The 22,702-nt window shown below is 36.4% G+C and overlaps 1 protein-coding gene across 2 annotated transcripts in view; it reads left to right on the top strand.

Annotated features, from left to right (window-relative positions):
* RAB6A (RAB6A, member RAS oncogene family) overlaps nucleotides 1-17,676 on the top strand; it is a 69,634-nt gene extending 51,958 nt beyond the window's left edge. For both annotated transcript variants that reach the window (XM_028115993.2, XM_028115992.2), the window contains exons 6-8: nucleotides 305-398; nucleotides 14,397-14,463; nucleotides 15,665-17,676. In XM_028115993.2, coding sequence (XP_027971794.1) covers nucleotides 305-398; nucleotides 14,397-14,463; nucleotides 15,665-15,729 — 226 coding nt within the window. In that variant the 3' untranslated portion in view covers nucleotides 15,730-17,676. The remainder of the gene's footprint in view (nucleotides 1-304; nucleotides 399-14,396; nucleotides 14,464-15,664) is intronic.
* The last annotated feature ends 5,026 nt before the right edge of the window (nucleotides 17,677-22,702 follow it).

Genomic DNA, 22,702 nt, shown 5'->3' with positions numbered 1-22,702 from the left:
ATGAAGAGAAAATAATAGGCTATTAAGTTTTTAAAAACAAAAAAAATTACAGGATGAGCCCAGCCAAGTAAAAGCAAATCATTAAATCATTAAAAACAGTCTTTTTAAAAAATTGTTTAGTTAGGTATAACATATACACAGAAGCGCACAAGTTTTAAATGTACTGCAGCTTGATGAACCGTCGAACTAGTCACACCTGTATAACACCCCTGTCAAGAAGATTTCTTTTCAGAATCTTGTTTGTAGTCTTTATAATATCAGTCTTGCAAAAAGAAGAATTTATCTTAAAAAAATTTTTTTGCAGGCAAGTATCAATTGAGGAAGGAGAAAGGAAAGCCAAAGAGCTGAATGTTATGTTTATTGAAACAAGTGCAAAAGCAGGATACAATGTAAAACAGGTAAGTGATCTTGGAGTATGGATGGAGGTTATCAAATTTACGAAATAATTGTGTGAGTATTCTCTGCTGTAAGATTTTCTTCTAGTTGGTAACAGCAGGCCTCATGATCTAGCAACATATTACACAGTGAAAAAATACAAATGTCGCATAGTTTTCGGAAAAGAAGAGGCTTGACGAACTTCAGATTGTGCACAGGACAACTATTTCATTATGATTGCAAGGTTGTTAACTTAGCCTACCCTCACTGCATCCTTACTGCATTGTTTTAAGGTAAATTTTTAAAATTTTTTATATTTTTTTAAGAGTTTAATGACAAAGCAATTATTTGCTCTCAGAAATGGTGTTTTGCTTGTAGTTGTGAAAGTATATTCTGGTTACTTTATCTTCAATAACCTGCTGTTGTTTTAAAAGTGTTTATAACAAGAATGTTTAGGGGGAAGAGGAAAATATGGGGACATCTCACATTATCAGACTTTCTAAAAGATGGAGTAGTGGTCCCAGATTTATAGGATTTTCAACCCAATATTTTTTTCACTTCTAGATGATCAATAGAAAGTTAAAATAAAATTGTTTAAACTGAGTAAGTTGAGCTTTATGAAAAATTCTTCATATTGTTTTCACTTTCTTTCCCATATCTCCTTGCCTTGAAATATATGTAAGTAATTTTGAACTGTCACTAATTCCCTCCCTGTAGTATACTGTTTCATGGCTCTAAATCTTTGTTCCTGCTGCTGTTCTCTTTGCTTAGAATGCTGTTTCTTCTTGCCTGACTGATACCTATTCATCCTTTCAAGTTTCAGTTTAGATGTCAGTTCTTCAAAGAAATTTTTTTGACATTCTCTACCATACCATACCTGCAGGCTATTTTTTTTTTTTAACAATAAATGATACTTTTCTGTGTTTTCTCAAACCCCTGACCCTTGTGAAACCACTGTCCTGGAACTTGCCACATTATGTTGGAAATATTTCCCCCATCAAAATTGTATATTCCCAGAACCTACCAATGTCTGTGGAATTTAGAAAATGATAAGTAAATGAACTCATGGGAGCACAGACAATTAAAAAACTTGAGTAATAGAAGTTAGCACAATTATTATTATTTATCACTGTTCTATGACAAAGCAGTGGATAGCTTATCTAGCTTTCACCAATAATGACATTTTGATAAGGATTGAATGAGCTAGTTGCTTATATGTCAAAGTATAGCCTTCTCTGAGACATCTTTCGGTCTTAATGTCTAAAGGGATTGCTATGGCCCCCTACGCCTGACTCTGAGTAGTCTCATAGGTTCGGAAGTCTCAAATCATCAGCATACAGTGGTCACTAGTGATAGCTAGTGTCTTCATGATATTTAATTGCTTCTAAGTTAAGATAACTCTCAGGATGTTGAGAAAATGAGATTGGTCATTCATTTGCTATTTTATAAACACATATAATTTTTTTAGCAGCTTTATTGAAGCATAATTTCCATACACAAAATTCACTTGTTTTAAATGTACAACTCAGGAGTTTTTTAAGTAAATTTAAGGCATTGTGCAGCCATTACCACAATCTCATTTTAGAACTTTTCAGCACTAGGCACATAATTTTTTCTAAAAGCCTGACCCATACAGACAGACATAGCTCATCAGTGATAATGAAGAGAGAATTCTTTTACTAAATAGTCTTACCCTGAATTCAAAACCTATTTGCTATTTTATTATTTTTCTCTTTATTTAGATGATATGTCTGAACATGTGATTTTGCTAAAGTTCCTGATTCTGTTGGGACTTGATTTTATTATCTTTTAAATATAAATATGATCAAAATTACTGTTTTCAAATTTTGGAAGAGAGCTGCCTTTTAATTTTTTTGTAGCTTCTTTCTTAACTCACAAAAACCATTACTTTATATTTTGTAGGGAGTACCATGGTGTATTAGAATTTTATTTCAATATTTATAGACCTTTGCTTTGTCATCGTACATAATTTATTTTATTTTTTTTAAAGATTTTATTTATTTGAGAGAGAGAGAGAGAGCATGAGAGGGGGGAGGGTCAGAGGGAGAAGCAGACTCCCTGCTGAGCAGGGATCCCGATGCGGAACTCGATCCCGGGACTCCAGGATCATGACCTGAGCCGAAGGCAGTCGCTTAACCAACTGAGCCACCCAGGCGCCCCTGTCATCTTACATAATTTAGTTAAGACACAAATCCTGAGGGCGCTGGGTGGTTCAGTCGGTTAAGCATCTGCCTTCAGCTCAGGTCATGATGCCAGGGTCCTGGGATCGAGTCCCACATCGGGCTCCCTGCTGAGCAGGGAGTCTGTTTCTCCTTCTCCCTCTGCCCCTCCCCCCTGCTCATGCTCTCTCTCTCTCTCTCTCTCTCTCTCTCAAATAAATATATATATATAAAAAAAGACAAAAATCCTGGAAACACTCTCCCACCTGTCAATTGAGAGAATGAAACCAGAAAAAATTTAAATCTTATGTTAATAAACACATTTAAATAATAGGTTAAAATCTGCCTCCTTTGTCAGTGATTAATCTGGAATGGAATACATTTCTATTGTGTGGGAAACTTACTGACTGATTTTAATATTAGCTAAGAAATACATCACATTACTTTTTATGGATTGTCTATTCCTTGAATGTGTTTTTGTAAAGGAGCTTAAAAACTAATCAAATAGGGCATTATTTTAAAAATTAATTATTTAAATGACTAGAAATGTTAAGAAAAGGTTTTTCTTTTAGTTGCACTACAAATCACTCCAGCGTTAAGAAAAAAAAAAAACACGAAACCATTCCCTTTGATATCACTTGATATATTAGGTATATGGAAAAATTCAAATTTTCCTAAATGAAATCTAAATCAAATCTACCAAATATAACCACTGTCCAATTCCTGACTCTGGACACTGCAGTTTGTGTGGTTTGTGTTCAGTGCTTACTTTGCAAATCTAATGTTTATCATGCCATTGGAAACTTTGTCAGTAGGGGGAAATTGGTGACAATAGTTTTTCCTAAGACAGATATTTTTGAAACCCATACAGTTTACTTACTGTTTAGATTAGGAATGTATTTTTCCTTCATCCTTTCTTTGGTAGAGAATAGAGTACCTGATATCCAAACAAAGGTAAGAAAGGACAGAGGTTTTTAGAATGGCAGATTTTCCCCAGGAAAATCTCTTAGGATTAGAGAATTGCTTAATGATTTTAAACTTTAATGTGCATAATAGTCACCTAGAAGCTTACATAAAATAACAGGTCATAAAATACATGAAATAACTGGGGCACTACTTCTGGATACTGATTCATTAAGTCTAGGGTAGTACCCTAAAAATCTACATTTTTAACAAGAATCTCAGGGGATTTCTCATGCAAACTATACTATGTAAAAAGACCTATTAAGCCATGGAGATGATTGAGCAAGTATGTCAAATCTATTCAGTTTGATAATTGTTTGGACAAGTATTCTCTAATCCCTGCTAGATACAAAAGACAGACTTCCTACATTTAAGAGGCTCAGTATTATGTAGAAGCCAAATTCGTACATGAGGAATTAAATATTATGTATTCTGGTGCCAATATGTGTCTTCACAGGGGGCGCCTGGGTGGTTCAGTCGGTTGGGCGTCTTCCTTTGGCTCCTGTCATGATCCCGGCGTCTTGGGAGTGAGCCCCTGGGTCGGGCTCCCTGCTCAGCAGGAAGTCTTCTTCTCCCTCTCCCTCTCCCGCTCCCCCTGCTTGTGCTCTCTCTCTCTCTTTCTCTCTCTCTCTCTCTGTGAGATAAATAAAAGTCTTTTTTTGTTTTTAAGATACCTACTCTTGTTGATTCTGCTGTATTACGCCCTGTTGTCTATTGCCTTGCCTGCTACCATAGTTTATTAACTGATACCTGCCGCACTTTAGATTATCCTCCATCCTGCTATTAGTGATTGTTTTAAAATGCAGATTTAATCAGGTTACTTTGAATTTTATCCTGAATTTTAAACAAAGCCCTTAGTATGCTATGCCCTCCTACTCAAAATCTTGATCTTTGGCCACTGTATACCTGTACTACACTGCTTAAAGTCCCCCAGGTTTACTGTGTTCCCATATTTCCATTGTATGTTACTGTCCCTCTTCCAGAATAGTTTCTTCTCTGTTATTTGTAATTAAAAACTCGGTTCAGACATAATCAAATGTAGATTAAGTGCCTTTCCTAATTATTGATGTAGCACCCCTTCTTTCTTTTAATATAGAAGTTTTTTTGTTACTTCTGTCTCCTACCATACTGAACTCAGTAAATGTTTATTGAATGGAAGAATAATATGCTGTATCTTTTGGGGCGCCTGGATGGCTCAGTCGTTAAGCCTCTGCCTTTGGCTCAAGTCATGAGCCCCACATCGGGCTCCCTGCTCTGCAGGAAGCCTGTTTCTCCCTCTCCCACTCCCACTCCCCCCTGCTTGTGTTCCCTCTCTTGCTATGTCTCTCTGTCAAATAAATAAATAAAACCTTTAATAAAAAAAAGAATAATATGCTGTATCTTTTGAGCAGAAACTTAGAGCTACCATGTTATGCCGTAAGAAAAAAATCTATTTAATGAGGTTGACTGTCTTAAGAATTTTCCAAGACATACTGAACAAGCTTAGAGAATCTAGGTTACATGAGGAATTATACTTCAGTATTTTCACTGCAATTTAGACATAGATACTCCTACCTCTTGAGTTTCTTTGAATTCAGCTAACATTGAACTTTTTTTCCCCATTATTTTATTGAGGTAAATATTTATGTACAGTGAAATGTACACATCTTAAGTTTACATTTAGATGAATTTTGATAAATGTTTATGTAGATGTAATGACTACATCAGTGAAGATATAGAAATATGTTATTTAATTTCCAAACAGTTGGGACATTTCTAGATCTCGTACTATTACAGCTTCCGATTTAATTCTGTTGTGGTCAGAGACTATACTATGTAACATTTTAGTCATTCATAATTTATTGAGATTTGTGTTATGGCCTAGCATATGGCCTGTCTTGGTGAATGTTCCCATTGGAAGACAATGTTTTTGTATAGTTGTCAGGTATAATGTTTTATAAATATCAGCTATATCAAGATAGTTGATAGCATTGTTCATATCTTAAATAGTCTTAACTAATTTTTTGTCTGTAGTTCTATCAGTTACTGAGAAGGGAGGTATTAAAATCTACAACATTTGTATTTGCCTGTTTTGCCATTTGGTTCTGTCAGCTTTACTTCATGTGTTTGGAAATTCTGTTATTGAGTGCATACATATTTAGGATTGTTACTGTCTTCCTAATGTATTGTAGGTTTTTTGTTTGTTTTTGGTTTTTTTTGTGTGTGTGTGTTAAGAAAAGTTCCTTTTTATCTCTGATAATACTCCTTGTTTCCAAGTCTTTATCTGATCTTAGTATAGCCCCACCAGTTCTCTTACTACTTATTGTTTGCTTGGTATATCTTCTTCCTTGTAAAGTAGGTCACTGTTAGATGGCATCTAGTTGGATCTCACTGTTTTTTAAAATCCAGTCTGAAAATCTCTGCTTTTTAATTGGAGTGTTTGGTTTATTTAGATTTAATGTAATTATTAATGTAGTTGGGTTCATGTCTGTCATTTGCTCTTTGTTATATGCTTGTCTGTCATTTTTAGTTTAAGCAAATATTTTTATATTTTTTGAACTCTTTTTAGCTAAACCTCATAACTTTTTTAGTGGTTGCTCGAGGGATTAAACTAGAGTTAATATACCATTTCATCCTTTGTACCTGTGCACTTTCGCTTTGTGTTATTGTTGTCACATACTTGATATTTACATACATTATGAACCCCGTAATAGATGTTTTAATTTTTGCTTTTTTTTTTTTTTTAAAGATTTTATTTAGGGCGCCTGGGTGGCTCAGATGGTTAGGCGTCTGCCTTCGGCTCAGGTCATGATCCCCGGGTCCTGGGATCAAGTCCCGCATCGGGCTCCCTGCTCAGTGCAGAGCCTGCTTCTCCCTTTCCCTCTGCCGTTTCCTCTGCTTGTGCTCTCTGGCTCTATCTCTCTGTCAAATAAATAAATAAAATCTTAAAAAAAAAAGATTTTATTTATTTATTTGACAGAGAGAGACACAGCGAGAGAGGGAACACAGGGAGAGTGGGAGAGGGAGAAGCAGGCCTCCTGCTGAGCAGGGAGCCTGATGCGGGGCTCGATCCCAGGACCCCGGGATCACGACCCAAGCCAAAGGCAGATGCCCAACGACTGAGCCACCCAGGCATCCCTAATTTTTGCTTTAAACAGTAATTAAGAAAAAGGACAGCTTTTTCTGTTTACCCATATATTTACCATTTCCATTGCTCTTCATTTCTTCTTACAGATATGAGTTTCATCTGGTTTTATTTCCCTTTAGCCTAAATAACTTTCTTTATTTTTTCTTATTGACATCTCCTAGTGATGAATTTGCCTGGCTTTCACGTAGCCCAAAAGACCATTTGAAGAAAAATTTTTGAAGAACGTTTTTGTTAGTTATTGAATTTGGGGTTCACAGATTATTTTTCTTCCAGTACTGTAAAGATGCAATTTCATTGTCTTCTGGCTTCCATTGTTTCTAATAAGTAGTGAGCTCTAATTTGTATGTTCTCTATATGTAATGTGTTATCTTAAAGTATTTTCCCCCCCTCATTTTCTTCTTAACTCTTCTTCTGGAATTCCAATGGCACATCTGTTAAATGGCTTGATAATTTCTCATGGTCACTGAAGCGCCCCTTGTTATCTTTTTTCTACTCTTTTTAAGATTGGATAATATTATTGATGTGTCTTCAGGTTCACCAGTCCTTTTCTCCCATATCCAAACTGCTATTAAGTGCATCCAGTGAAATATCATTTCAGATATTGTACTCAGTCCTAAATTTTTCCATTTAAGTTTCCGTTTCTCTGTTGGAGTACCCCATCTGATCATTGTGGCATTGTTACCTTCAAGTCCTTGAACATATCTATAATAGTTGCCTTGAATTTGTTGTCTGCTGGTCCAACATCTGAGTCATCTCTGAGTCTGTTTCTATTGGCTATTTTTCTCTTGCCTCTAGGTTAAATTTTCCTGTTTCTTATGTGTCTAGCCATTTTGGTTGTATGCTCATCGTTGTATATAATACATAGAGACTCTGATTTCTGTTCTTTTTCTCTGCAAAATGCTGAGTTTTATTATGGCAGGTTGTTATATTGCTGGCTGATCACCTTGAACTTGTGGAGTCTTGATGTTATGTTTTGTTTGGGTGGATCTGTAGGAAGCCTGAGGTATCTATCAAACTTTTCTGTCTCGGTGGGATTCAGACTCTAAAGTGTATCCCTGGAGCAGGCAGTAACTGAAATCTCTGCTCATTTCTTCCAGCCTTCTAGCTGTTGTTTTCAGACGGGCTTCTTGCAGTCTCTCCTACATATGTACCATTCAAGAGACAGTTGAGATTTGCAGGAAATTTATGTGTAGAATTTAGGGTTCCTCCTCTTGGCTTCCTCCTTAGTTATTTCCTTCCTCCACTAGCAGTCCACTGACACTGCAAAACTTTAAAACTCTAGTTTTCTGCATGAGTTCTGGCTACATCATATTGCACAGGCTAGGAATGGCTCTTGGGAACACCTATATAAACATGGATCTCACCCAGTGAGTGTGGGTTCCCTTCTTCCCAGTGTTGAATTCTCCCTAATTTGTATCTGCTTTGTGTTGCTCTTGATAGCCTTCAAATAATTGTTTTTTACAGTTTGTCCAGAGTTAATAATTGCCATCTGCAAGAGTGTTAGTCCTATACAAGTTAGTCTGCTATTACCCAAACTGGAGGTGATATTAAACTTATGGGGGTCATGGGCGCCTGGATGGCTCAGTTGGTTGATTCTGACTCTTGATTTTGGCTTAGGTCATGATCTCAGAGTCGTGGGATTGAGCCTTGCATCTGGCTCCTTGCACAGTGAGGAGTCTGCTGGAGATTCTCCCTCTCCCCTCTGTTTGCATGAGCTTCCCCCCCCAATAAATAAATAAATAAATCTTAAAAAACAAACTTATGGGGGGTAAAACTTAAAAAATATCTGATAGGGGCGCCTGGGTGGCTCAGTTGGTTAAGCGACTGCCTTCGGCTCAGGTCATGATCCCGGAGTCCCGGGATCGAGTCCCACATCGGGCTCCCTGCTCAGTAAGGGAGCCTGCTTCTCCCTCTGACCCTCCCCCCTCTCATGTACTCTCTCTTTCATTCTCTCTCTCTCAAATAAATAAATAAATCTAAAAAAAAAAATCTGATAAATGTAACAACTGAGACTATTTAGCATGTACATACTTAGGTTTTTCTAACATGGAAGGCCAGTTTATTCCTGAGTTCTGTATGTTATTTATCTAGCATTAAAATAAGTGGATTTTTGACTTAAATTATATATTCAATAAGTACCACATATTAACAGAAATTACTATGAAGAAATAATCTCAGACCCCTTCTGAGATTTTTATTGTATGTCAGTCACAATTCAGAAATGGTGTTGGTATTCAGAAATTTACCAGGTAAATTTCATAGTCCAGTCATTGTCTTGGAAAACATTGGGAATCACAGTCTTACATGCCTGTTAAGTAAGCATTGCATATGTTTGTTCAGCCGTATATGTTTGCAAAGCACAATTACTTTTGATGATTGTGCATTGTACTCATTTTATTTAACAAAATCATCATGTGCTTTCACTGGAAATTACATGGTAGTCTTTTTGTATAGATGTGTTTATATCAGTATTAAAGGTACCTACTAGTTGTATTTTCCATATAGATGTTTTCTAGCTTTCTGCTAATTTGCTAATTGGATTCCTTCTCCCTACTCCCTTATATATTGGATTATAATATACATTATACATAAACAATTCTAGGAGAGATTTCATTAATGATGCATCATTAATGTCTGACTATGGTTCAAGTGATTGGGCCTTAATGCCTAAAAATTTTGGCTTAAAATAAAACAAATTTATTCCTGACCAGTACTGCTATTTTTTCTTATTTAAAAATGTTCTCTGCTTAACCCCTCTGCTCTTTAATCTTGTGTAAGCACTTAACTCTAAAACCCAGTGTATGTCTTAAAAGTTATAGTTTTTTTTTTCTTAAATAAAAATATCAGGGCTAGAACTACAGTAAGTAATAATACTTAGCATGATCATTTATATTATATAGGATATTTAAGTAATATCTTTCATTCCATTCAATATTTCATAGCAAAGTAGCCTCTGTGGGCACCTTGGTGGATCAGTCAGTTAAGCCTCCAACCCTTGATTGCAGCCCCGGTCGTGATCTCAGTGTCCTGATATCAGTCCCCATATTGGGCTCTGCACTTGGCAGGGAATCTGCTTGAGGATTCTCTTCTCCTTTCTCTGCCCTTCCCCCTGTTCTCTCTCTCTCTAAAATAAATAAATAAATCTTAAAAAACACACACACATACACACACAAAAAAACAAATAGCCCGTGGTAAATATTTTAACCCTTATTTTTCTGTTTTTTTAAAATGCAGTAATATTGCTTTCTTTTGTGAAAGTGGTATGGTGCTTAAATTGCTGAAGGAAATGGTAATGAGAAGGTAATTAGTTAAGACTTCACCTGACTTTTCATCTGAGAATTAATACACTCTTTTTGTGAAGTGTTAAGTGTGTGGATGTCACCTTTCTTATTATATTCTCTAATTTTACATTACTGGCAAATGGGAAAAGAAGAGAAACACTTCTTGATCTTTAACTTCTAACATACCAGTGCTTGTCAGAAGAAAAAGATTTGTTTGAAAGAATATTAGTGATAGCTGATATACATCAGTACTAACAGATCAGTGAAAGCTTACATACATACAGTGGGGTTGTGCACACATGCACGTGTGTGTGTAAATTATGTTATACCTGCTGAGAAGCATGTGTACTTTAAGCATTGGTAGGGATAATGACTTTTCTACACCATTATATCCCATGTCTGCCATAGTTCTTGGCTCATAACAGGTCTTCATCTTATACTTTTATCATGTACCTTAATTCACAAGTATCAATTACCTACAGTCTGTAAGACCGTTGTGGTTTCTCTGGAGAATTTAAAGTTATATAAAATATGATTCTTAATTTCTAAAAAGCTTATGATATAGTTGAGAAGAGTCACATTCTCATGAAAATTATGTAGTAAAGGGTAGGTAATACATGATAAATGCTTAGCCAATACTATAGAGACAGTAAGATCCACAGAAATTGGGATGTAAAATCAGTGCTGTCACAAGGAGGTATATATTGAAGAAATGAATAAGATTACATATAGATAGGATGATCAAGAGAGGCCCCATCTTAGTCATCTGTGATTCCTAATAAAGCAGAAGCCTCTGTTAGTGTATCATTGGTATTTAAGAAATGGATTTTCCTCTGATGATTATTTAAAACAACGTAATCCCCTAGGGTCTTTTCCTTCCTGTCTTACATATATTTCTGTAAGGATAGAACTTTGCTTTTTGTAAAACTTTTACTTGGCTCATTTTAGGGTGTCCTGGGTTGAATTTCAGTTAGTGGCATTGATTCCTTTACTCTAATTGAAATGTTTTGAGGGAACACCAAGTTTTTCAAATACACTGGTTAAAGCTATAGATAAAATGTTTAAGTCCTAAGAAAATGGATTAAGTTTTTATGTCTGATTTGTGTGTATTTAATAGTATTTTACAAAGCAAATTCCTCTTACCCAGGATTGTTAGCTGTTTCTTCACACAGGCCTTTCCACAGTGCTTTTCCATCTAGAAAAAACTTCCATTTATGCTAAGTAGTATAATATTCCTTACACTGCTTAGAAAAAAAATATGAACTTTGAAATCTCAGTTCTGCTATTTATTTGGTATATGGTACATATTCTTTTTAGCCTTAGATTTCTATAAAATGAGAGTATTAATATCTTCCTCACAAGTTACGGTGAGGATTAAAATGAGAAAACGTGAAGATTCTGACAAAGTAAGCACTCAGTATTAGCTTTTTGATTACTTTAAGTTAGTGTTACAGCATAGGTCTTTAACCATGCTGCACATTAGAATCATCCAGAGATCTTTTAATGAAACACTAAGGGCCCCACCCCACCCCAAGTTAGTTAAATCTATCTTTGCACATGGGACCCAAGCATCTGGTTTTGTTTGCTTTTAGTTTCCTGGGTAATTCTGATGCATGGTAGGTATTGAGAACCACTGGTATAGAGGGAAGGACTTTACACATAACCATTCAAGGAAACTTCCCTAAAATATTTCTTTCTGATTACTTTCAAAGGTAAAAATAAGTTGAACTTCACAACTATAGCCCCCTTTTTATTAGAAAGACTCTAAAGATTAGGGAAATTAATATCCTTGAGGTCACAAAGCAAAGCTATAATAATGGGGTAGTTAGTACTATAGTTTCTTGATTTGAAACTTTATATTTTTTTCTAGATTTATATTCTTTCTAGAAACACGTTAAATACTGTGTTATATTATGAGAATAGGTAGACAGGTAAAACTATAACAATACCATCTCTGAAAGACCTCTTTAATTATGTACTTTTTTTAAAGCGTCAAAACTTGTAAACCATTTTATTCCATTTTCACAGACAGTAAACAAACCTTCCCAATGCCTCCATTTTTAAGCTAGCCTGTAATAAACTTTGATATCCTTAAGAGCTGAAGATGGTGCATTTTTAAACAGTTTAATAAATATTTAATGTCAGAAGCAAACTATGAGATCTTGGGAAGATTTCTAGATATTCTTAAGAACATTTCACTTCTGCCCTAATATTTTCAGAAGGTTTTTCCCAATCCCCACACCATTCCCAACAGTTTTAAATAGCTTCTTAAAGCAGAATGTTACACTTATTGGCATCTTCTTATAGTCCTATAATTCACTCCATTTCATAATATTTGGAAAAGTTTTCTTTTCCCCTAGCCCACAGGACCATGAATTACTATGACTAGTCTTTAGTAGAAATAGACCTACTGTTTATTACAGACTTTCTGTATAACAGATCAGTTCTAAGCAGTTTACCTCATGATCTCCCTTAATTTTCACAATAATCTAGTCAGTTAAGTATACTATTATTTTAAGCCCATTTTACAGATGAGAAAACTGAGAAACAGAAAGATGATCTGTCACCTAAGTGGCCTGCCCAGAATATAAACTTCACACTTCACCTTTTAGTTTTTAACTTTTTGCCATTCTGCCCTATCTTTAAAGCACTTTCAGTATGTGATTGGTAGATCTTTGTAGCCATAGTAAAACAATTAGAATCACCGATAAAAGTCCTAATGCAAACTGTTGTTTTTAATGCCTTCCTTTGCCCATAGGACAAAGTTTGTCTCCTTTCCAGGTCTTTCTTAGTCTGGCCTTTAATATATAGAGCTTCTTTCTAATCCTTTTACATATTCTGTACTCTAGCCAGTCTGGACTACCTAAACTGACTATACCTTGTGCTTTTCTCTGAACATGATTTGGGCATTTGATTGTCTAGTAGTGACAAATGTGGCACTCTGTCCCAGATGGGATACACATGGGCACTGTGCATCCCAGAAATTCATTCTATAATAGTGATATTCAATCTTGGCTTCAGTAATTTTAACACTTAGCCGGCTATCTAGCCATAATGTATAGTCAGCACATTTCTGATTTCAGTAGTTTCAAGGACAAGGGAAAAGAATATTGAAGCTAATGACTTTGATACATCTCTAAAATGCTACTAAACCTTATAGAACCAAAACAATTACACTTTTTCTCAAATCTTCCCTAATCCTACCCCACCAGGCTACTGCCTACAGATAAAAATTTGCTCCTTTTCTATATTCCTTTCCCTAAACAGATTATGTAGAGTTCTAGTTTTCAGTAGATCTTCTATTGTTTCTGTTCCTTCTCATTTCAACTCAGCAACATTTGTGAAGCACTTAACGTTCCGAGCACTTTTGCATAGTATGTTTTTCAGCTAAGTGAAATTTTTAAACTGCTTTTAAATCCCAGCTGAAATGTCACCACCTAAAGAATTTTTCCCAGTGTCCTGAGAAGGGCCTTCTTATATCTGTGTTCTCATATCATTTTGTATTTCCTTGGTTTATGGCACTTATCACACTATAACATAACGAATTGTTTGCATCTATCTCCCTTACCAGACTGCGAGCTCCCTCGAATTAAAAAGCTACATCTTGTTCATTTCTCTGTCCCTAGAGAACCTGAGACAGTTACTCAAACAAGCAGGTATTTAGTACAAGGGAGTTATATCACACATGCATTTAACTTTTAGGAATTTTATACTGCATGCCAAAAAGAGAAATGATTGAAATAATCAGCCAATTTCACCTGCCATTCTACCCAGTGAGTATATGCCTAGTGTTGGACACATAATAGGGGCTGTGAGTCTGTTGTTCCTTTGGTCAGTTTCTGTTCCCACATGCCTCTCAAAGTGACCATCTCGTCCTTGAGTGTGATTCTCCTTTTAAAGAAACTTTTCATAAGTCATATCTCAGACACAAGCCAACTACTTCCACTGGTACTTTTTCTATTGATGGAGGAAAAGCCATCTGCATTGGATTTGAGAAGTGGTGTGTTGGTCTCTAACATGGTGATTTCCTAAGGAATTACCCAGGGTAATTTTGACTAGACTGACTTTTACTATATATCACTGACTTCAGAAACTAACCGTTTATGAACAATAGGAATGCTACGTTATACAGTTTTCCTAAATGAGCAATCTTCTGTCCTTACTCTGAATTGTTATAGTATGTTTTTATGACTCAAATCACATTTTTGCTGCTTATTTCTTAGCTGTTTGTTCATGTCTGATCTCACCAGTGAGAAAGTAAGGATCATATCTTTATACCTCTTTGTATATGGCATACAGCATATAGTACTTATAAAATAGACATTTTAATATGTTTTCATTATGCTAAGGTCTAAGTGAGAAATAATCCAGAAGCCGTATCTTTTAACTTAACATCCAGTGTCATCCACTTTCACTTGATACCATTTGCTAAATTTTCCTTTCCAATTACCATATTTCTTTTTTCCACAGCTCTTTCGACGTGTTGCAGCAGCTTTGCCTGGAATGGAAAGCACACAGGACAGAAGCAGAGAAGACAGTATCCTTTTTGTTTCATCTGAAAATTTGTTAACTAGTCTTTCGAGCTCCACTTGGTTGGCTAAGGAATATTATGCTATTGCCTTTTAAAGCCAGGAATTAATGGCTTAGGAGTGTAGAAGCTCCCAAGATTTTCTATGGCAAAGAGATCTGGTAGTTCATGTGTACCCTTTGCGGCCTGCTGCTCACAACAGTTAATCAATGAGAAGGTTTGTGTTTACTTGCTTGATTTTTTTTTTTTAAGATTTAATTTTATTTATTTATTTATTTGGCAGAGAGAGCAGGAGAGCACAAGCAGTGGGAGCAGCAGAGGAGAGGGAGAAACAGGCCCCCTGTTGAGCAGGGAGCCCAATGGCTGGGCTCAATCCCAGGACCCTGGGATCATGACCTGAGCTGAAGGCAGTCGCTTAAACGACTGAGCCACCCAGGCGCCCCTACTTGCTTGATTTTTAATGAACAGGAAACTTACAAGACAAGTCTTCTGCCTTTTAATTTTGAGTCCTGTTGGCTCTAGGCTTTTCCCGTACAATATATATCATATTTTCCTCCCTTGCTTTTTCTAACATTCAAGGTTTCTGCTTGGCACAGGCAGGAAATAGTCTGGAGTTTTATTGTGGCATCTGCTTTCAGAAACAGGACATAATGAAGCACATCTAATAATAGTTATTTTAAAGGATTTTTAATTTTAATTGTTTTATATTTACCTTTAGTGTTTTTCTGTATACATTTTTATTATGCCATAGAATTCATAGCACTTTGTGTTCAGCTTTTCCCACTGCTAAATGTTTTATGTTTTCTAAGCCTTTATTACTTTTAATAGGATAATATGTTCTACAGAGTTGAAGTCCCATCATCTATTAAATTCTCTTCCTTTGCTAGAACTCTTTTGTAGGCTATTTTCAGATTTTTATTATAGATAATTCCATAAGGAGCATCATCTTTCATCTTGTTTTTTGCTCCTGTAATTTACTTAGAACCGATTCCCATGAATAGGGCTTAACCTTATCCTGACCCTTGTTGCATATAGTAGATACAGGCAAGTTTATTTCATTTGAGCACCTCGTACAGTGAACTAGCTATATAGGAAATAATGGTTATATCCACTCTGAAACCTATAGGAATTGAAAGGGCTTGCAAGAGATGTCAGTGTTCAGAATTGGAATTGTACTTTCCCATTTATAGCTCCTTAACTTTTGTTTCAGTGATTGACATAAAACTGGAAAAGCCTCAGGAGCAACCAGTCAGTGAAGGAGGCTGCTCCTGCTAATCCCCCATGGCATCTTTAACTTTTCTCCAGAAGCTCACTGCTTTGGCCCCCTTACTCTTTCATTGACTGCAGTGTGAATATTGGCTTGAACCTTTTCCCTTCAGTAATAACGTATTGCAATTCATCATTGCTGCCTGTCTCGTGGAGATTATCTATTAGCTTCACAAGCACAAAAAAGTCAGTGTCTTCATTATTTATATTTTACAAAAAGCCAAATGATTCCAACATATTCCACTTTAAAAATTAGATACATTTTCCCAACTTTTTTTTTTCCTTTTCAATGTTATGATAATGTACTTTAAAATGATGGAAATTTTAACAGTATATGGTTTGGTTAAGGAGCAATTGTTCATAGCAGCACTTGCCTACCTACTCAATCTCTCTGCTTTTCTCACCTCTCCCTTACTGCATTCCCTATTCTTTCTCTCCCTAAAAACAAATGAGGTATGACAAAGCAGCAGTCAGACCAAGCCCATTGGATCCTTCAAATTTAGCGATACCACTTGCTCGAACCTTGGGCCAGAATGTCCAAAATTATTATTGAGCAGTGATATAAATTACTTAGACTTTATTTGAGGTCAAACCTCAACTCTCATGGTAGGCAGTGCTTGAGTAAGACAAGGGTTCTGTTGCATCTTCAAAATGAGTCCTAATGAACACACTGAGTACTTAACAAGTTAAGTGAACATAAAGTGTGTTTCAGACCAAAACAGATGACCCTTTCACATGTTAGTCTCTGGGAGAGAAGGGTAACAGTGCTTCAGAACGTGTTTTTAATACTGAATTCTTCCAGTGAATTATTTCTCCCAGGATTTAAAATTGTCAAGATAAAGTTATTCTCTTTGTTTAAAAAAAAAAAAAAAACTTTTGTAAGCAATAGATTTCTCTTGGGTTTTCTTTTTTCAAAAAATGCTATGTAGGCAAGGCACTATAGAAATCAAATTCCTTTAGGAAGAACCAGTGGAAGAATTTAAACTTGGCACCTTGATCAAAACTACAATAACCAGTAGAAACAATGATATCTGAAGTTTACCAACAAAAGAATCCTCAACAGAATAGCAAATACTTTGCTCAGGACATTTGAGGTCAAATTGAAAATAGAAACAGGTTTCTTATAAGCCCCTAGAGGCAGATCTGGAAAAGCATAAATAGAAGAGGGAAAGGAGAGAATGGAAATAAAACTCAATATTATGCAGATTTATGCCTTATTTTTTAGCATTTTTTTTAAATGTTGGTTTTGCTTTTTATTAGGTCTGTATAGTTTGGTTAATTAACCAGTGATTTAGTTTTATATTTAAGCTAAAATTAATCTTTTTTCTTTGGTGATATTTATTTCTTTGCCTTTTTTTTAAACTACTTTCAATTTTTAGATTTTTGTCTAGTCTGTTCAGAGCTTCATCACCATGGCAATATATATTTCCCTTAAAACACGGTAAACAAATATACTAGGAGTGCACCATTTTAATCTTTACTAGTTATTGTGAGATTGCTGTGTAAGTTAATAAACACATTTGTAAATACATTGTTTGCAGGAAGAAAATTTCTGAGTTACAGCTCAGGAAAAGTCTGCTGAATTTACGTTGTAAGCATTACTTAACACAGTATAAAAATGAAAAGACAACAAAAAATAATTCATACTTCTTCATCCCCTCATTGCAACAAAACCCTTAACTGGGAGAACCTTATTCCCCTCTCCTTCCTCTTCCTTCTCCAATTCCCACTTATTGTCACCTTGTAATATTCAGAGAGCACTTGGATTATGGGTCTGAATAGAGAAATGCTTTCAGATAATCATTTAGCCCACATACCACTAACTTGTACTCAAAGATGGGATGGAGTTGTAAAGTGCTTTTATATAATACAATATTATTGTTAAAGACGAGGGTTGACTCTTTTGTTTTATTTTGACATGGCATGTCCTGAAATAAATATCAATTCAATATGGCAGATGGGTCATATTCTTTATTTGGAAGAAGTTGTGATTTCTGACATGGGGGTGATTGTCTTCCTACACTGTAGTGTTTGACTCTTTTTATGTATCTTTAAAACAGTAACCAGTTATGCTGCTTTTTAATATTGGTCCTTTTATTTGGCTTGGGGTTCTTCAACTGAAGCAGTGAAGTGTGTTCATAGTCCAGATTTTTTTTTAATAAACAATTTTGCTGCCAAAAATATATAAATAAAACACAAACGAAAACAATTACTGACTTGGTTTTCTATTCCTGCCAAGGTAGTAAATTAGCATGAGTTTCCTACTTCCTCCTTAGAACTGTAAAGGGAACTTGAAATCCAGAAAAATGACAAAACAACAATAAGAAACCCCTGGGGTTTCAACTGTTCAGAATGAGGGAGAGTGGCTACAACTTGAAAGACAGGGCCACTGGTGGAGGCAATAATATAATATATTAAGAAACTTGGTTTAAGTTCTGCTTTTGCCTCCTCCTAACCCACTTTGTCCTAGAGACAGGGACAGCAAACTACTGCCCTCCCACGAAATCCATCCTGCTTCGTGTTTTTAAATTAAGTTTTATTGGAACTCACTACAAAGGTGGAGTTGAGTAGTTGTGACAGACCTTATTGCCCCAAAAGCCAAAAATATTTACTGTCTGGCCCTTTACAGAAAAAGGGCCAACTCTTGCCTTGGCACAAATGATAGCTGTTTCCCTTACAGAAAGGGAGGCCACAGGTCAGACTACTGGTACAGTGTCCACAGGGGTAAAATATCAGGGCCGTATAAAATCCCTGATAAATTAAGAGTTGATAAAATGGGGGGGGGAGAGGACCTGCCTGCCTTAGGCCTTTCACTCTCTTAACCTTTCCCTTTAAAAAATTCAGTTAGTGGTCTGTAATCCAGGTCGCTGCCTCCTCCAAGAGCTGCTGCTTTCTAAACTAGTTTAAAGGTAAGTCTTTCTAAAAAAAAACTGTGGTTTGGTGGGATGTGACTGAATGGGAGCAATTACATGTGGTTTTGTGGTTCCTGCAACACTGTCCCACAGTTTGTCCCCTCCGTTCCTAAAACACTTGACATTCTGGTCTTTGACCCTTGCCCATTATACCTTCTCAGACTTGTAACACATACCCCCAGGAGAATTTGGACCCACAAGCCAGAATAGTTGGCTGAAACTGTCTCAAAAGAAAAAGTGAATATCATCTGAAGCAGAAATATTTGAAAAGGCCAAAAATTTTAGAGAAGATATTAGCAATATGGAACAAGAATCATAAAATAAATATAACTATTAAGTGTGGAAAAATATAATAGTTGAAATAACACATGCGATCAATGGTAGACTACATTCCACTGATGAGAACATTAAAATGAGCTCTTTCCCTAGAAAGCAAAGAAATAGAAAAGATTAAGAGGATAATAGTATACTTAACATCTGGTAGCAATTCCAGAAAGATAAAACAAGAAGAACCTCAAGTACTGAAAATGAAGATAGTATTTATGATAACCATCCGCATATCTTGTGAATGCAGCTTCTAAAATGGTTCCTGATCCCTGCCTCCTGGGTTTCATGCCTTTGTACAGTCCTTTTCTCCTAAGTGTAGGGTGAACCTGATAACTTGCTTCTAAGGAATAGAATACAGCAAAAACAAGGTGTCACTTTGAAGATTGTGTTATGAAAAACACTTGTTTTGTCAATCTCTCTGACTTATTTGCCTCAGTGCAGCAGTCTGCTATGTTGTGAGCTCCCTGTGGAGAGGCCCACGTAGTAAAGAGCTGACAGCAGGCTCCGGCAAGTGAGGAACTAATGTCCTCAGTAAAACAGACTGCAAGGAACTGAATGAAAAACAAGCCACAGACAGAAAATACTTGCAAATTTCATGCTTGATAAAGGGCCAGTATTCAGAATATATGAAGAACTCTTACTTGACAGGAAAACAATTCAATGAAAAGGTAGAAAATTTGGCCAGACATTTCACTAAAGAAGATACACAAATGGCAAAAAAGAGATGAAGAACGTTTGACATCATTAATTAGAGAAATGCAAATTAAAACCACAGCAAAATACCGCTACGCACATATTTAGACAAATTTTAAAAGACTGACCTTATCAAGTGTAGGTGAAGATAAGCGACTGGACCTCTCATACACAGCTAATATGAGATTGTGAAAAAATAGTTTGGCAGTTTTTTAGAAAGTTAAACATACACTTATATAACATAGCTATCCATGCGTAAGTATTTACCCACAAGAAATGAAAGCATGTGGGGCGCCTGGGTGGCTCAGTCGTTAAGCGTCTGTCTTTGGCTCAGGTGATGATCCCAGGGTCCTGGGATCGAGCCCCGCATCGGGCTCCCTGCTCAGCGGGAAGCCTGCTTCTCCCTCTCCCACTCCCCCTGCTTGTGTTCTCTCTCTCACTGTGTCTCTCTCTGTCAAATAAATAAAATCTTAAAAAAAAAAATGAAAGCATGTGTCTATGTGAAGACTTGCACACAAATACTCATAGCTTGTATTAGCCAAGAACTGGGAACAACCCAAATGTCCACCAAAAGGTGAATATATAAACATGATAGATGGCATATGCAGTGAAGCAGAATAAACTTGATACATGAATCTCAATATAACCTAAGTGAAAAAAGTTGGACCAAAAAGTACATATTTTATGTTTTCATTTATGTAAAATTCTAGGAAGTGTAAACTATTCAAAACTCTCAATTTCAGCCCTTAGTAATCTCTATTCTACTTTCTGTCTCTGAATTTGCCTATTCTAGGTACCACGTGTAAATGAAATTATACAGTATTTGTCCTTTATATTGGGCTTCTTTCACTTAACATGTTTTCAGTGTTCATCCATGTTGTAGCATGTACCAGAATTTCATTCCTTTTTATGGTGGAATAAAAGTCCAAATTATGTATATACTACATTTTGTTTATACATTCATCTGTTGGTAGCACTTGGTTTGTTTCCACCTTCTGGCTGTTTTAAATAATGCTGACAAGAATGTTGGTATACAAGTACCTGTTTGAGTCCCTATTTTCAGTTTTTTTTGGTACAAACCTAGAGGTAGAATTGCTGGATCATATAATTCTATGTTTATGTATCTTTTTGAAGAAATGCCAAACTGCTTTCCACAGCAGCTGCACCATTTTACATTCCTACCAGCAATGACTGTATCAGGGTTCCAATTTTTCCACATCCTCATCAACACCTTTTATGTTCTGATTTTTTTGATAATAGTCATCCTTACGGGTGTATAGTGATCTATTCCATTGTGATTTTGATTTGCATTTCCCTAATGACTAGTAATGTTAAGCATGCTTCCTGGCCATTTGTAGAATTTCTTTGGAGAAATGTCTAAGTCCTTTGCCCATTTTTAAATTGGGTTGCTTATTGTGTTGTTGAGTTATAGGAGTTCTTTAGGTATTAATTCTGTAATAGATCTATGGATTTACAAATACTCCATCTCATTCTGTGGGTTTTCTTTTCACTAGAGTCCTGTGATGCACAAAAGTTTTAAATTTTGATCATTCAGTTATTTTTTTTTTTCTGCCTGTGCTTTTGGTGTTCTATGTAAGAAATCATTGCCAAATCAATGTCAAAGATTTTCTCCTATGTTTTATTTTATGAGTTTTATACTTTTAGCTCTTGGGTTTAAGTCTTTGATCCATTTTGAGTTAAGTTTGTATACTGTGTAAGATAAGGGCCCAACTTTATTCTTTTGCATGTGGATATCTTTTCCCCAGCAACATTTGTCAAAAAGACTGTCCTTTCCGCGTTGAATGAATGGTCTTGGCACTCTTGTTGAAAATCAATTGTCCATATGTTTAAGTTTATTTCTGGGTTGTCTATTCTGTTCCATTTGTCTATATGTCTGTCCTTATGCTGGTACTATACTGTTTTGATTACTGTCGCTTTGTAGTAAGTTTAGAAGTCTGGAAATGTGAGTACTGTACTGCAACTTGTTCTGATTGCTTTGGGTAGTATTGTTATCTTGCTATTAAATCCTCCAGTCCGTGAACACAGGATGTCCTTCTGTCTTAGTCCATTGGGCTGTGATAAAATACCAGACTCGGTAACTAATAAACAACAGAAAATTTATTACCCATATAGCTCTGGAGACTGCAAAGTCCAAAAGCAAGGCACTAGCATGGTCACCTTCTGGTGAGGGCCCTTTTCCTGATTCATTGCTAGCTCCTTGCTGTGTTCTCCTGTGGTGGAAGGAGCGAGGGATCTCTCTGGAGCCTGGAGCCCCTTTTATAAAGGCACTAATACCATTCATGGGGGCTTCACCCTCATGATGTTAGCACCTCTCAAGCCCCACCTACTAAACCATCACCTTTGGGAGGATTTCAGTATATGAATTTTGGAGGGACACAAACATTCAGACCATAACATTCTGCCTCCGACCCTAAAATTCATGTCCTCATATGCAAAATACATTGATTCCATCCCAAGGCCCCCAGAGTCTTAACCTGTTCCAGTGTCAACTTCAGAGTCTCCAAAGTCTAAGTCCAAAGTCTCCTCTAAATCAGATATAAGTGAGGGGCGACTGGGTGGCTCAGTCCTTAAGCATCTGCCTTCGGGGCTCAGGTCATGATCCCACAGTCCTGGGACCGAGCCCTGCATTGGGCTCCCTGCTTGGCGGGAAGCTTGCTTCTCCCTCTCCCACTCCCCCTGCTTGTGTTCCCTCTCGCTGTGTCTCTCTCTGTCAAATAAATAAAAAAAATCTTCTAAAAAAAAAAATCAGATATGGGTGAGACTCAAGGCAGATTCATCCTAAGGCAATGGGTCTCCAGCTGTGAACCTGGGGAAGTCACTGTGCTTCCAAAATACAATGATGGGACAGGCATAGGATGAACACTCCCAATCCAAAAGGGAGAAATTAAAAAAAAAAAAAAGGAGTAATAGGTTCCTAGCAAGTCCAAGACATTAAGGCACACTGAGGCAGGGTTCTGCATTCTGGAATAATGGGTGGCTCTGCCCCAGTTCTCATAGGTTGGAGTCTGGTACCTGTGGCTCTCTGGAGG

Source organism: Eumetopias jubatus, unplaced genomic scaffold (genome assembly GCF_037043125.1).
Source record: "Eumetopias jubatus isolate StellerSeaLion01/CBP00866 unplaced genomic scaffold, mEumJub1_p1.0 scaffold_13, whole genome shotgun sequence".
Classification (NCBI taxonomy): domain Eukaryota; kingdom Metazoa; phylum Chordata; class Mammalia; order Carnivora; family Otariidae; genus Eumetopias; species Eumetopias jubatus.
This window is presented reverse-complemented; position numbering and strand designations above follow the sequence as displayed.